Here is a 15,431-nt window from a genome sequence, read left to right as displayed (position 1 = left end):
CATGATTTTCCCTGTAGCAGTGTGATGTCAAAACACAGACCTGTGTGACATGATTTTCCCTGTAGCAGTGTGATGTCAAAACACAGACCTGTGTAGCATGATTTTCCCTGTAGCAGTGTGATGTCAAAACACAGACCTGTGTGACATGATTTTCCCTGTAGCAGTGTGATGTCAAAACACAGACCTGTGTGACATGATTTTCCCTGTAGCAGTGTGATGTCAAATCACAGACCTGTGTAGCATGATTTTCCCTGTAGCAGTGTGATGTCAAATCACAGACCTGTGTAGCATGATCTTCCCTGTAGCAGTGTGATGTCAAAACACAGACCTGTGTGACATGATTTTCCCTGTAGCAGTGTGATGTCAAAACACAGACCTGTGTAGCATGATTTTCCCTGTAGCAGTGTGATGTCAAAACACAGACCTGTGTAGCATGATTTTCCCTGTAGCAGTGTGATGTCAAAACACAGACCTGTGTGACATGATTTTCCCTGTAGCAGTGTGATGTCAAAACACAGACCTGTGTGACATGATTTTCCCTGTAGCAGTGTGATGTCAAAACACAGACCTGTGTGACATGATTTTCCCTGTAGCAGTGTGATGTCAAAACACAGACCTGTGTAGCATGATTTTCCCTGTAGCAGTGTGATGTCAAAACACAGACCTGTGTGACATGATTTTCCCTGTAGCAGTGTGATGTCAAAACACAGACCTGTGTGACATGATTTTCCCTGTAGCAGTGTAATTCGGCAGTGTCATTTACACATTACACTTTTTCACAATCCCTTTGGCACTAATTTCAGAACCTTGTGGTCATTTTTCAAAACTCTAGACACTCAAAACGGTCATCACTTGTAACACAGGCTGTCCAATGTTCAAAACATTGCATAGTGCATTCATATCTTTAAAGAAACCTTGCACTTGCAGAGTCATTGGTTCAAATGACTAATTTATCATGAAATACCACAGAAACATTCATTTAGATCACCCACACACAATATACCAATAGTTTCACTGTGTAGTTGTTCGTACAATCATTAAATATTGTAGTGATACATGTTTTGTTTAAGGTACTACACGTAAATACATCACTGTAAAAGGACTAGTAGAGAGAATACTACAGACACAGTGGACTCATTGAACAAAATATGACATTTATTGATGAAATACAATAAAATCACTCATAGGTTTCTTTGAATCAAAGCAAAAATAATTAGCTACAAAAAAAATACAAATACTGTAAAACATCACTGCGGTGTTCCTCAACTGGCTTACTGTAAAACATCACTGCAGTGTTTCTCACCTGGCTTACTGTAAAACATCACTGCAGTGTTCCTCACCTGGCTTACTGTAAAACATCACTGCGGTGTTCCTCACCTGGCTTACTGTAAAACATCACTGCAGTGTTCCTCACCTGGCTTACTGTAAAACATCACTGCAGTGTTCCTCACCTGGCTTACTGTAAAACATCACTGCGGTGTTCCTCACCTGGCTTACTGTAAAACATCACTGCAGTGTTCCTCACCTGGCTTACTGTAAAACATCACTGCAGTGTTCCTCACCTGGCTTACTGTAAAACATCACTGCGGTGTTCCTCACCTGGCTTACTGTAAAACATCACTGCGGTGTTCCTCACCTGGCTTACTGTAAAACATCACTGCGGTGTTCCTCACCTGGCTTACTGTAAAACATCACTGCAGTGTTCCTCACCTGGCTTACTGTAAAACATCACTGCAGTGTTCCTCACCTGGCTTACTGTAAAACATCACTGCGGTGTTCCTCACCTGGCTTACTGTAAAACATCACTGCGGTGTTCCTCACCTGGCTTACTGTAAAACATCACTGCGGTGTTCCTCACCTGGCTTACTGTAAAACATCACTGCGGTGTTCCTCACCTGGCTTACTGTAAAACATCACTGCAGTGTTCCTCACCTGGCTTACTGTAAAACATCACTGCGGTGTTCCTCGCCTGGCTTACTGTAAAACATCACTGCGGTGTTCCTCACCTGGCTTACTGTAAAACATCACTGCGGTGTTCCTCACCTGGCTTACTGTAAAACATCACTGCGGTGTTCCTCACCTGGCTTACTGTAAAACATCACTGCGGTGTTCCTCACCTGGCTTACTGTAAAACATCACTGCGGTGTTCCTCACCTGGCTTACTGTAAAACATCACTGCGGTGTTCCTCACCTGGCTTACTGTAAAACATCACTGCAGTGTTCCTCGCCTGGCTTACTGTAAAACATCAACTGCGGTGTTCCTCACCTGTCTTACTGTAAAAAGCAAAACAAAAGATTGATTACTGTACTTCTATATTTCCATCAACCCTGTCTTGTGGATTTGGCCACAGGTTCTCATTCACATCACAATGGATGTTTTCATTAGCCAAACATCTTGGGAAGAATCTTCGGGCATGGCGAATCCAGGCCTGACACTGGTCTGCAGTGATGTCATTGCATGGGTCATCCATGGCCTGGAGAAGGGCGGCTTGTTCGTGAGGGCGCCTATCATATACCTTCCACCCCCATGTGGAGAAAAATTCTTCATTTGGATTTTTAGGAAAGGAGAGTATGGGGGTGAGTACAGGGTGGTAAATTGTGGATGGGCCTGAAACCATGCTTGCACCATTTGAGCATGGTGGAACCTGACATTATCGCACACAATGACTTAGGTCACGCCATCAGCTCTACAGACCTGATTTAGCCCATCAAGGAAGGTTACATTCAAACAGCGAATCATGTGGCTGCCTGCAACTCAATATATAGAGTATATAGAGTAGAGAGCTTTAGATGTTGTTCGACCAAACATTAGATCGGGCAAGATGCGTAATCTAAGCAACTTTGATCCTGGTATGATTGTTGATGCTACACATGGTGATTCCAGCATCTCAGAAACAGCTGCCCTCCTGGGATTTGTACGCACTACAGCCTCTAGAGTTTACAGAGAATGGTGCGATAAACAAAACACATTCAGTGAGCGGCAGTTCTGTGGACAAAAACACCGTGTTAATGAGAGAGGTCAGAGGAGTATGTCCAGACTCATTCAAGATAACAGAAAGGCCACAAATCCTCAAATAACAGCTGTTTAAAACAGTGGTGTGCAGAAGGGCATCTCTTAACGTACAACACCGTGAATAATTCAGGCTGTTGTGGAGGCAAAAGGGTGTCCTACCCAGTACTAGATAGGTGTACCTAATAAAGTGGCCGGGGAGTGTACAGTAAATGTCAAATCTGAAAACGTGGTCTGGAAAAGTGGTACATGGGACCATAGAAACAATGTCTGATAAAGAATGATGATGAAATATTACATCCATAGATAATGTAGTCCAATTGGTTCATGTTCGGTAATTGGTGTCAATGGATCTCGTTATCCTGAAACTCTCATGATCTAAACATGGAATATTGTTTGTCAGTTTCCATAAAACTATGCATTAAGAGTAACGCAACAGTTACTTATCATTTTGAGCAGTTGTATCAATTGATAGTTAGATCATTGTAATTAAATGAATAGACAGACATCTCAGATGTAATGTGTGAATTGCATTTTGAAATGGTAATGCTTTGATTTGAAGTTGATTTTAGGTGATTTTAGTTCAATGGAGAAATTATCTTAGCTTTATGTGTATTGTATCCAAGCAATTGGTGTTATAGTTTTGAAAAAAAAAACATTTTGATTATTGGTTTTGAGTTGTGTCTAGAGTTTTGAAAAATGACATCAATGTTCCGAAATTAGTGCCAAAATTAGTGCCAAAGTGATTGTAAAAAACTGTAACACCTGACTATGTTATAATTAATTCACTCCGTCAGTTTATGGTAAGAACCACTTTCTATTGGCCCATCATTAATTCATGTTCATGCATCTCAAAGCCTCAGCCAGGCCTCTAAAAATGAATTATTCATAACAGACACAATTAGCTGTGGGAACCAACTAACCACAGCACAGCGGTGTGTGTATGTGTGTTTGTCAGCTCCTCTGGTTGCAACACATTACAACACATTACACCATCAGACAGTGTTACACCATCACACAGTATTACACCATCACAGTGGTACACCATCAGACAGTATTACACCATCACACAGTGTTACACCATCATGCAGTATTACACCATCACACAGTATTACACCATCAGACAGTATTACACCATCACACAGTGTTATACCATCAGACAGTATTACACCATCACACAGTGTTACACCATCAGACAGTTTTACACCATCACACAGTATTACACCATCACACAGTGTTACACCACCAGACAGTTTTACACCATCAAACAGTATTACACCATCAGACAGTTTTACACCATCACAGTGTTACACCATCAGACAGTATTACACCATCACACAGTGTTACACCATCATATAGTGTTACACCATCACACAGTGTTACACCATCATATAGTGTTACACCATCACACAGTGTTACACCATCAGACAGTATTACACCATCACACAGTATTACACCATCATATAGTGTTACACCATCATATAGTGTTACACCATCACACAGTGTTACACCATCAGACAGTATTACACCATCACACAGTATTACACCATCAGACAGTTTTACAGCATCAGTGTTACACCATCAGACAGTATTACACCATCACACAGTGTTACACCATCATATAGTATTACACCATCACACAATGTTACACCATCATATAGTGTTACACCATCACACAGTATTACACCATCAGACAGTTTTACACCATCACAGTGTTACACCATCATATAGTGTTACACCATCATATAGTGTTACACCATCAGACAGTGTTACACCATCATATATTGTTACACCATCATACAGTGTTTCACCATCACATAGTGTTCCACCATCATAATGTTACACCACCAGACAGTTTTACACCATCACAGTGTTACACCATCACAGTGTTACACCATCAGACAGTTTTACACCATCACACACAGTATTACACCATCAGACAGTATTACACCATCACAGTGTTACACCATCAGACAGTTTTACACCATCAGACAGTTTTACACCATCACAGTGTTACACCATCACAGTGTTACACCATCAGACAGTTTTACACCATCAGACAGTGTTACACCATCAGACAGTTTTACACCATCAGACAGTTTTACACCATCAGACAGTGTTACACCATCAGACAGTTTTACACCATCAGACAGTTTTACACCATCACAGTGTTACACCATCACAGTGTTACACCATCAGACAGTTTTACACCATCAGACAGTGTTACACCATCAGACAGTTTTACACATTCACAGTGTTACGCCATCAGACAGTTTTACACCATCACAGTGTTACACCATCAGACAGTTTTACACCATCACAGTATTACACCATCAGACAGTTTTACACCATCACAGTGTTACACCATCAGACAGTTTTACACCATCAGACAGTTTTACACCATCAGACAGTTTTACACCATCACAGTGTTACACCATCAGACAGTTTTACACCATCACAGTGTTACACCATCAGACAGTTTTACACCATCACAGTGTTACACCATCAGACAGTTTTACACCATCACAGTGTTACACCATCAGACAGTTTTACACCATCACAGTGTTACACCATCAGACAGTTTTACACATTTACAGTGTTACACCATCAGACAGTTTTACACCATCACAGTGTTACACCATCACAGTGTTACACCATCAGCCAGTTTTACACCATCACAGTGTTACACCATCAGACAGTTTTACACCATCACAATGTTACACCACCAGACAGTTTACACCAACACAGTGTTACACCATCAGACAGTTTTACACCATTACAGTGTTACACCATCAGACAGTTTTACACCATCACAGTGTTACACCATCAGACAGTTTTACACCATCACAGTGTTACACCATCACAGTGTTACACCATCAGCCAGTTTTACACCATCACAGTGTTACACCATCAGACAGTTTTACACCATTACAGTGTTACACCATCAGACAGTTTTACACCATCACAGTGTTACACCATCATATAGTGTTACACCATCAGACAGTTTTATACCATCACAGTGTTACACCATCACAGTGTTACACCATCAGACAGTTTTACACCATCAGACAGTGTTACACCATCAGACAGTTTTACACCACCAGACAGTTTTACACTATCACAGTGTTACACCATCAGACAGTTTTACACCATCAGACAGTTTTACACCATCACAGTGTTACACCATCACAGTGTTACACCATCAGACAGTTTTACACCATCAGACAGTGTTACACCATCCGACTGTTGTACACCATCAGACAGTTTTACACATTCACAGTGTTACACCATCAGACAGTTTTACACCATCACAATGTTACACCACCAGACAGTTTACACCAACACAGTGTTACACCATCAGACAGTTTTACACCATTACAGTGTTACACCATCAGACAGTTTTACACCATCACAGTGTTACACCATCACAGTGTTACACCATCAGCCAGTTTTACACCATCACAGTGTTACACCATCAGACAGTTTTACACCATCACAATGTTACACCACCAGACAGTTTACACCATCACAGTGTTACACCATCAGACAGTTTTACACCATTACAGTGTTACACCATCAGACAGTTTTACACCATCACAGTGTTACACCATCATATAGTGTTACACCATCAGACAGTTTTACACCATCACAGTGTTACACCATCACAATGTTACACCACCAGACAGTTTATACCATCACAGTGTTACACCATCAGACAGTTTTACACCATTACAGTGTTACACCATCAGACAGTTTTACACCATCACAGTGTTACACCATCAGACAGTTTTACACCATCACAGTGTTACACCATCACAGTGTTACACCATCAGCCAGTTTTACACCATCACAGTGTTACACCATCAGACAGTTTTACACCATCACAATGTTACACCACCAGACAGTTTACACCATCACAGTGTTACACCATCAGACAGTTTTACACCATTACAGTGTTACACCATCAGACAGTTTTACACCATCACAGTGTTACACCACCAGACAGTTTTACACTATCACAGTATTTTTTAGCACCACAGGACACCTCACTGTGTTATTGCAGTTGCAGCACCTCATCCTCTCACGTTCTTTTCAATCCCTGCTGGTTCTCAGTTGATACAGTTGAATTAGAACTCCCTGGAAAACACTGGCCAATTGTTCTTCTGGACTCTGGGAAATTAAATAAAATGAAATGAAAGTCAATCTGGCGACTTTTGTGTTTATTTGCCCCTCATGTACATACTTACAGGCAAGTGTTCCTGCTAGTGTTTCGTAACGACACCAATAGAGAGTGGACTTTTTCAGACAGGCCAGAGCAGCTGTGGAGTTGTAGGATCCAGTTAGTCATCACAACACTGTCATTATTGATCGGCGCTAATCAAATGCTATGTTAACCTGCTGCGTAGTGTCTTCAAGAGAGGAGAGGAGAGGAGAGAGGAGGGGAGAGGAGAGAGGAGGGGAGAGGAGAGGAGAGGAGAGAAGAGAAGAGAAGAGAAGAGAAGAGGAGAGGAGAGGAGAGGAGAGGAGAGGAGGGGAGTGGAGTGGAGAGGAGGAGAGAATAGGAGAGGAGAGGAGAGGAATGAAACATCTGGCTGCTTTCTTATTAACTGCATAAAAGTTTATGAATTAATTTCTCACAAACCAACTCTCTCCATATCACTCTTTCTCCCCCTACTCTCTTTCTCTTTCCCTCTCCCCTTCTCTCTCCCCCTTCCCTCTCCCTCTGTTCTCTTCTAGTTTGGGAGAACGGAGGTGATTGACAATACTCTGGATCCAGACTTTGTCAGGAAGTACATCTTGGACTACTTCTTTGAAGAGAAGCAGAATCTACGCTTTGACGTGTGAGTAGTTATTCTCTTCGATCTGGTCTATGAGGATTCACCAGGCAGGGAGGCAGGGAGGGTGTGTGAGTTTCACATGTGATGTGCTAATTTTCCTAAACAACCTTTCCTTTCTATCCTCCTATTTCTCTCTTGCTTTCTCTCTTTCCTATCTCTCTCTCTCTCTCTCTTTCACTCGTTCGCAACCTCTCCCACTTCACTCCCCTCCTCCCAATCTCGCCTTCTTCTCTTTACTTACCTCCCCCCGCTTGTCTTCTCTTCCTCTTCTCTCCTCCTCCCCTCCCATACCCCCCCCCCCCCATCTGTCTGGATAGTATTGTGTTGGGAGTAGGAGGGAGATATATTGGTATAAGAGGATGTTCAATATTTCATGTAGGTTTATCCTCATTCTTCACACTTTAAAGCAAATGTCTGAAGCCGAGAGAGTCCCGTTTGAGTCCCATAGGTATCACACAGCCCCCACCCTTTATCCTCCTCTTCTTTGTTCTCTTCCTCTCTTTATCCTCCTTCATCCAACCTACTATACCATCCTCCCTCCTCTTCTCTCCCCCCTCTGTCCGTCCTCCCACCCTGTCCTCCCTCCCCGTCCTCACTCCTCATCCTCCTCTTCATCCCTCCTCCATCCTCCTCCCCCTCCTCCCTCCCCGTCCTCACTCCTCATCCTCCTCTTCCTCCCTTCTCCATCCTCCTCCCCCCTCCTCCCTCCCTGTCCTCACTCCTCATCCTCCTCCTCCTCTTCCTCCCTCCTCCATCCCCCCCCCCCCCCCTCCTCCACCCTCCTCCCCCTCCCTCCTCATCCTCCTCCACCCTCCTCCCCCTCCCTCCTCATCCTCCCTCCTCATCCTCCTCCTCTTGCCTCCTCGTCCCTCTCCTCCTCCCCATCCTCCCTTCTCCTCCTCTTACATCCTCCTCCTCCCTCCCTTCCCTCTCCCCTCATCCTCTTCCTCCCTCCTTCTCCTCCATTGTCCTCCTCCATCCTCCTCCTCCTCCCAGTCTCTTAAAAGACCCAATCAGAGTGCAGAGCAGAGAGGTGACACTTCATTAAGAGGCTTTGAAAACGGAGACAAGATCATTTCCTTATTCCCTCAATAGCCTCTGCCTAATATTATTGTTTGTCTTTCTACAGTGAGTTGACAGAAGCCCTCGTGAACTTCATTTTACAGTACATTTCCAGCCATCAGCAAGAGAAAACACTGCCTAATGTGTACTACTTTGAATAGAGAGTAGCCCACATGGACTTGATGATACAGTACAGTAAATATCCAGGCTCTGTTGAACCTCTCAAGAGGCTTAATAACTTCATGTGGGCCCTTTTCATTTAACTCCTTGTTGGGAGACTAAGGAGAGGTGCTACACCTACATGTTAATTAGTCTAAGACATTTACATTTCTCTTTTTCTGTCAGCGGGACAGCCTTCTCCTCTCCTCCATCCACCTCCTCCCTCCCCTCATCCTCGTCCCCCTCCTCCTCCCCCTCCTCCTCCTCCCTCATCTTCCCTCCTCCTCCATCCTCCTCCCTCCTCCTCCATCCTCCTCCTCTTTTATATACCTCTGTCAGCAGGATTGGGGGGGGGGGGGGGGGGGTGAGGGGAGGACACATTCCTCCATTTGAATTACTTCTATGAAAAGAGCATGAGTAGTTTTTAAAGGAATTGCGTATGACCACAACCATTCTAATTACCTCTATACCCAAAGCTTATCGGCTGGCAGCTGCTAAGAGGAATTTTTCTAAACTTGATCGTTTCTAATGTGAATAAGTGAGTTACAGCAGGGACAATAGTGTAAAGGGGTCTTCATTTATGAAGTGTAGATGGATTAAGTGAAGTAAATGTTTTTTTCTAACCGGTAAATATTTTTTTTAATTTTAGGTGGCTGGTGGCCCATATGCATTCTGTGTCTGTTCAAATGTCTGTCATTGTATCATTGTTCCACTGTAGACTAGCCTACACGCCATCAAGAATGATATCAAACCACTGTGTTTCTATGTGTTAATGTTCAAACGCCAGTCAGTCACCACTTGAATCTGACTTTCTTTGTGATTTCAGATATGACATTGATTCCAAAAGTCCAGATCTGGCAAAGCATGTAAGTGGAAAAGCTATCACTTTGTGCCGGTGCCTCATTGTTGTTTGACTTTTTCTTTGCCATCATCCTCTATTCTCCATGAATGGAAACTTTTATTTTGAAATGGAAACTTTTATTTTGAAATGCATGCCATTCCCTATTTTGGTTTTATGCTAATCAAAAATCCATGTCGTCCCGAAGCTCACATATACTGTTGGATGGAAATAGTAAATAATAGTGCCTTTACTAACCAGCGTTTCACGATGTGGCCTTGCTGTCTGTCCGCACACCGTTACCTTTTTATAAATATTAATAGCATATTACATTATGTATTGATATTGTGTAGCTTTCATAATAATACATTTAGCACATAGACAAGTTGGTTGTTTAGCAACAAAACCGGCTTAGATTGTTGACAGCATGTAAACTAGATTTAGTCTCCGATGTTTATTGAAAACATAAATACATTTGTAAAATGAGCACTCGTTGTCTCTCAAATACATTGTGACAGTTAATGGTTGGCTAAGGTAGTTCTTTTAGATTTTTTTGTTGCCTTATTAGCATTGACGTGAAATCAGTCAAAATAACTCAAAACAAAGACATGGTATCAAGAACAAGATGAATCAAGCTAAAACTAGTCACTTACGATTCCCCACATGGCAGTTTCTTGTCATTGTTGGTAGCTATCTGGCCATCCAGAACCATGTCAGTTTCTTGTCATTGTTGGTAGCTATCTGGCCATCCAGAACCATGTCAGTTTCTTGTCATTGTTGGTAGCTATCTGGCCATCCAGAACCATGTCAGTTTCTTGTCATTGTTGGTAGCTATCTGGCCATCCAGAACCATGGCAGTTTCTTGTCATTGTTGGTAGCTATCTGGCCATCCAGAACCATGGCAGTTTCTTGTCATTGTTGGTAGCTATCTGGCCATCCAGAACCATGGCAGTTTCTTGTCATTGTTGGTAGCCATCTGGCCATCCAGAACCATGGCAGTTTCTTGTCATTGTTGGTAGCTATCTGGCCGTCCAGAACCATGGCAGTTTCTTGTCATTGTTGGTAGCTATCTGGCCATCCAGAACCATGGCAGTTTCTTGTCATTGTTGGTAGCCATCTGGCCATCCAGAACCATATGCTCACAGACTTCTGCCCCATTGAAGCGTGAACATCGTTCTCCTTGACGTTATCAGCTATATCGTGTGACCTATATTTTTTTGTAAGAACTGAAGGTTGCTTTTTCATACCATTATCAAAACTTGTGAAACCCATTTTCTTAAATTCTACGGAATGATGTATTGTACTTCAGTGGTATTAGCAATGTGCTCACATGTATAACGTTATGATGATGAATGAATGATAGCATAATGTTTTGCAGTGAAAGCTTTGAAAAGCAACGCGTTAGTCACACAATAATATAATATATGATAATATATCTGCAGTCAATGGTTTGCATAATACCAGAAAATTCTTCATTATTTCTTCATTTGCCATGTTTAAATTTGATTGTTTTGTACTCAATTTTGTGTTACTAACTGTCGTCTTACATAAAACCCAGTTCCCTCTCTCTCTCCCTCTCTAATCCCCCTTTCTCCCCCCTTTTCTTCCTTTCTCCCCCTTTCCCCCCCTTTCTCCCCGTTTTATCCCCCTTTTTCCCCCCTTTTCTCCCCCTTTCTCCCCGTTCTCCCCCCCTTCCCCCCCCCTTCCTCCCTGTTCTATCCCCTTCCCCCCCTTCCTCCCCGTTCTATCCCCCTTCCCCCCCCTTTCTCCCCGTTCTCCCCGTTCTCCCCCCCTTTCTCCCCCTTTCTCCCCGTTCTATCCCCTGTTCTATCCCCTTTCTCCCTGTTCTATCCCCCTTTCTCCCCCCTTTCTCCCCCTTCCTCCCCTGTTCTATCCACTTCCTCCCCTGTTCTATCCCCTTTCTCCCTGTTCTATCCCCCTTTCTCCCCCTTTCTCCCTGTTCTATCCCCTTCCTCCCCTGTTCTATCCCCTTTCTCCCTGTCCTATCCCCCTTTCTCCCCCCTTTCTCCCCCTTCCTCCCCTGTTCTCCCCCCTTTCTCCCTGTTCTATCCCCTTCCTCCCCTGTTCTATCCCCTTTCTCCCTGTTCTATCCCCCTTTCTCCCCCCTTTCTCCCTGTTCTATCCCCCTTTCTCCCCCCTTTCTCCCTGTTCTATCCCCCTTTCTCCCCCCTTTCTCCCCCTTCCTCCCCTGTTCTATCCACTTCCTCCCCTGTTCTATCCCCTTTCTCCCTGTTCTATCTCCCTTTCTCCCCCTTTCTCCCTGTTCTATCCCCTTCCTCCCCTGTTCTATCCCCTTTCTCCCTGTTCTATCCACTTCCTCCCCTGTTCTATCCCCTTTCTCCCTGTTCTATCCCCCTTTCTCCCCCTTTCTCCCTGTTATATCCCCTTCCTCCCCTGTTCTATCCACTTCCTCCCCTGTTCTATCCCCTTTCTCCCTGTTCTATCCCCCTTTCTCCCCCTTCCTCCCCTGTTCTATCCACTTCCTCCCCTGTTCTATCCCCTTTCTCCCTGTTCTATCCCCCTTTCTCCCTGTTCTATCCCCTTCCTCCCCTGTTCTCCCCCTTTCTCCCTGTTCTATCCACTTCCTCCCCTGTTCTATCCCCTTTCTCTCTGTTCTATCCCCCTTTCTCCTCCTTTCTCCCTGTTCTATCCCCTTCCTCCCCTGTTCTATCCCCTTTCTCCCTGTTCTATCCCCCTTTCTCCCCCCTTTCTCCCTGTTCTATCCCCCTTTCTCCCCCCTTTCTCCCTGTTCTATCCCCCTTTCTCCCCCCTTCCTCCCCTGTTCTATCCCCCTTTCTCCCCCCTTTCTCCCTGTTCTATCCCCCTTTCTCCCCCCTTTCTCCCTGTTCTATCCCCCTTTCTCCCCCCTTTCTCCCTGTTCTATCCCCCTTTCTCCCCCCTTTCTCCCCGTTCTATCCCCCTTTCTCCCTGTTCTATCCCCCTTTCTCCCTGTTCTATCCCCCTTTCTCCCCCCTTTCTCCCTGTTCTATCCCCCTTTCTCCCCCCTTTCTCCCTGTTCTATCCCCCTTTCTCCCCCCTTTCTCCCTGTTCTATCCCCCTTTCTCCCCCCTTCCTCCCCGTACCCCCCCCCCCTTTTCTTCTCTTCTTTCCCGCTCTGTGTTTTCTCTTGTTTGATGACGGTCTTGTACGGTATTTGAGTCTTGTGCCTTCTCTTACATTATATGCTCTGTGGTTGTTATTGTTGTGATTGTTGTTGTTATTGTCTATGCTGCCGCCTGGTGTACCCCTCCTCCTCCTCTTCTTCCTCCTCCTCCTCTTCCTCCTCCTCCTCTTCCTCCCTGGAAGCCCTCCGACATTGACGTACGTGTTTGACTCCTCCAACCAAACTTTATCTCTCTTCAATGTTTAATAACCCACTGCTAATAACATGCTGCTTAGCTCCTCATCAGCTGTCCTTGTTTTCCCCCTGTCTCCCCATGAACAACGAACTCTCCACTCCTCCCTCCGTCCCTCCATCCCTCCCTCCCCCCTCCCCCCCATCAGGACTTCTTGGGGCAGGTGTTCTGTACCTTGGGAGAGATTGTAGGATCACCCGCCAGTCGACTGGAGAAACCTCTGGGGTGAGTAGAGACGGGCGGAAGTGATTGATGGGTTGAAGCTGTGTGACCCTGGGGTGAGTAGTGGTGGTCTTAAACTGAGACTCTATGATGTCACCATGAGCAGCGGGATGATGTCACCATGAGCAGCATGATGATGTTACCATGAGCAGCGGGATGATGTCACCATGAGCAGCGGGATGATGTCACCATGAGCAGCGGGATGATGTTACCATGAGCAGCGGGATGATGTCACCATGAGCAGCAGGATGATGTAGCCTCACCCTTTAACAGTCTTAGTTGTTGCAGCAATTGGCCTGACATTGCTGTTCATTTTGTGCATCACTGACTCTACCTTTAACTAATCCCTGGTTCTGTTCTAATATCCAGACTAGCACACCACTTAGTATCAAAGCCTAGTTCAGATACATGAGACGAGATGAGACGGTTTTATGTCGTTATAGAACAAAGTTTGTTTGATCTGAACAGTTTAGTTTTAGAAGTTTTAGAACTCTCGTGTGATGCAGCGGTATCACAACCGGCAGTGATTGGGAGTCCCATAGGGGGGGGCACAATTGGCCCAGCATGTTGGGCTTTAGAATGAAGCATCATGTACAGTGAGCTCTAAAAGTATTGGTGACATATTGTTTTGTCATTTGGGCTCTGTACTCTGTGCACTTTTAAATGGTACAATGATGATGGGGTTAAAGTGGAGCCTGTCAGCTGTAATTTAAGGATATTTTCGTCCATATAGGCTGAACCGTTTAGGAATTACAGCACGTTTTGTACATAGACCCCCCCCCCCCATTTTAGATGCACCAAACTCATACCCCCAAGACATGCTAACCTCTCACCATTAATTACAATAACAGGGAGGTTAGCATTTTGGAGCAGGGTATGATATTTATGCCTCTGTAACTTTCTCACAATTCGTTCAGGATTATCCGTAATCATGGTAGCATCCACATTAATGTAGAAGTGTTCAGAAACATATTCTGTTCTTATTTATAATAAAAGTGGCTCCAAAATGACACAATACATTATTTACCATTAATATCTATTGGGCTCAAAATAATCTGAAACACAACCAAAACAAACAGCAAATGCATCCAACAAGTTTGAAGAGTCACAAGCTTGATGTAATCATTGCATGCTATGAATACGGGACCAAATACTTACATTTGTACTACTTTAATACACAATAATTTTGGTCCCCTAATATGAATGAAAATACCCACAATTTTAAGCTGCCAGTCTGCACTAACCTCATAATCATTGTATAATTTCAAATCCGAAGTGCTGGAGTACAGAGACAAAACAACTAAACATTTGTCAATGACGCACTACTGTTAGAGCTCACTGCATATTAAGAGTACATTCTGACATCGTTGCACTGCTTCACCATCCCAATGGCTGTTAGACAAAGTAGTTCCCTAACAAATAATTCCCTAATCACTTGGGCCAATCAACAGATGGCACACGAGTCAAACGACCTCGCTCCGCCTCGAGAGTTGAACTATGTTCAGCCATGTAGCCAAATTGTACACTTGTACCAGTTGCCATGTGGCTTGACTTTATCCGTGGCGCCCACTATATCATAAAAGCACCATTGACTCCGGAGTCATCAAACAGGCCTCTTTATATTTCTGTGTGCATTGAAACGTAAACACAGCTAGCCAGCGCTTCTCATTGGCTTCCATGTGTTCTAGGGCTGTGTGTAACAAATAGCACTCTGTTCCCAACATGGTACACTACTTTTGACCAGAGCCTTATGGGAGCCCTACCGGGCAATGGTAAAAAAAAAGAAGAAGTGTGCACTATAAACGGAACAGGATGCCATTTGGAACAAAGCCCTAGGCTGTGGGATGACGATAAATATGTCTGTCATCCATAGCCATCTGTGGAGTACTTTAACTGTTCAGATAACATTGGGGTGAGATGATGGC

At 44.1% G+C, this 15,431-nt stretch overlaps 1 protein-coding gene across 2 annotated transcripts in view; it reads left to right on the top strand.

Moving 5' to 3' along the window:
* LOC110492786 (copine-5) overlaps positions 1 to 15,431 on the top strand; it is a 193,148-nt gene that overhangs the window by 68,329 nt on the left and 109,388 nt on the right. Inside the window, exons 4-7 of one of the 2 annotated variants that reach the window (XM_036947697.2) lie at positions 7,748 to 7,851; positions 9,896 to 9,935; positions 13,235 to 13,249; positions 13,433 to 13,509. In XM_036947697.2, the coding sequence (XP_036803592.1) occupies positions 7,748 to 7,851; positions 9,896 to 9,935; positions 13,235 to 13,249; positions 13,433 to 13,509 (236 nt within the window). The remainder of the gene's footprint in view (positions 1 to 7,747; positions 7,852 to 9,895; positions 9,936 to 13,234; positions 13,250 to 13,432; positions 13,510 to 15,431) is intronic. The other variant, XM_036947698.2, reaches the window with a different exon arrangement.

Source organism: Oncorhynchus mykiss, chromosome 16 (genome assembly GCF_057628025.1).
Source record: "Oncorhynchus mykiss isolate SJ-2025 chromosome 16, ASM5762802v1, whole genome shotgun sequence".
Taxonomy (NCBI): Eukaryota; Metazoa; Chordata; class Actinopteri; order Salmoniformes; family Salmonidae; genus Oncorhynchus; species Oncorhynchus mykiss.
Note: the sequence above shows the minus strand (reverse complement) of the source record. Positions and strands in the feature narration are given on the sequence as shown.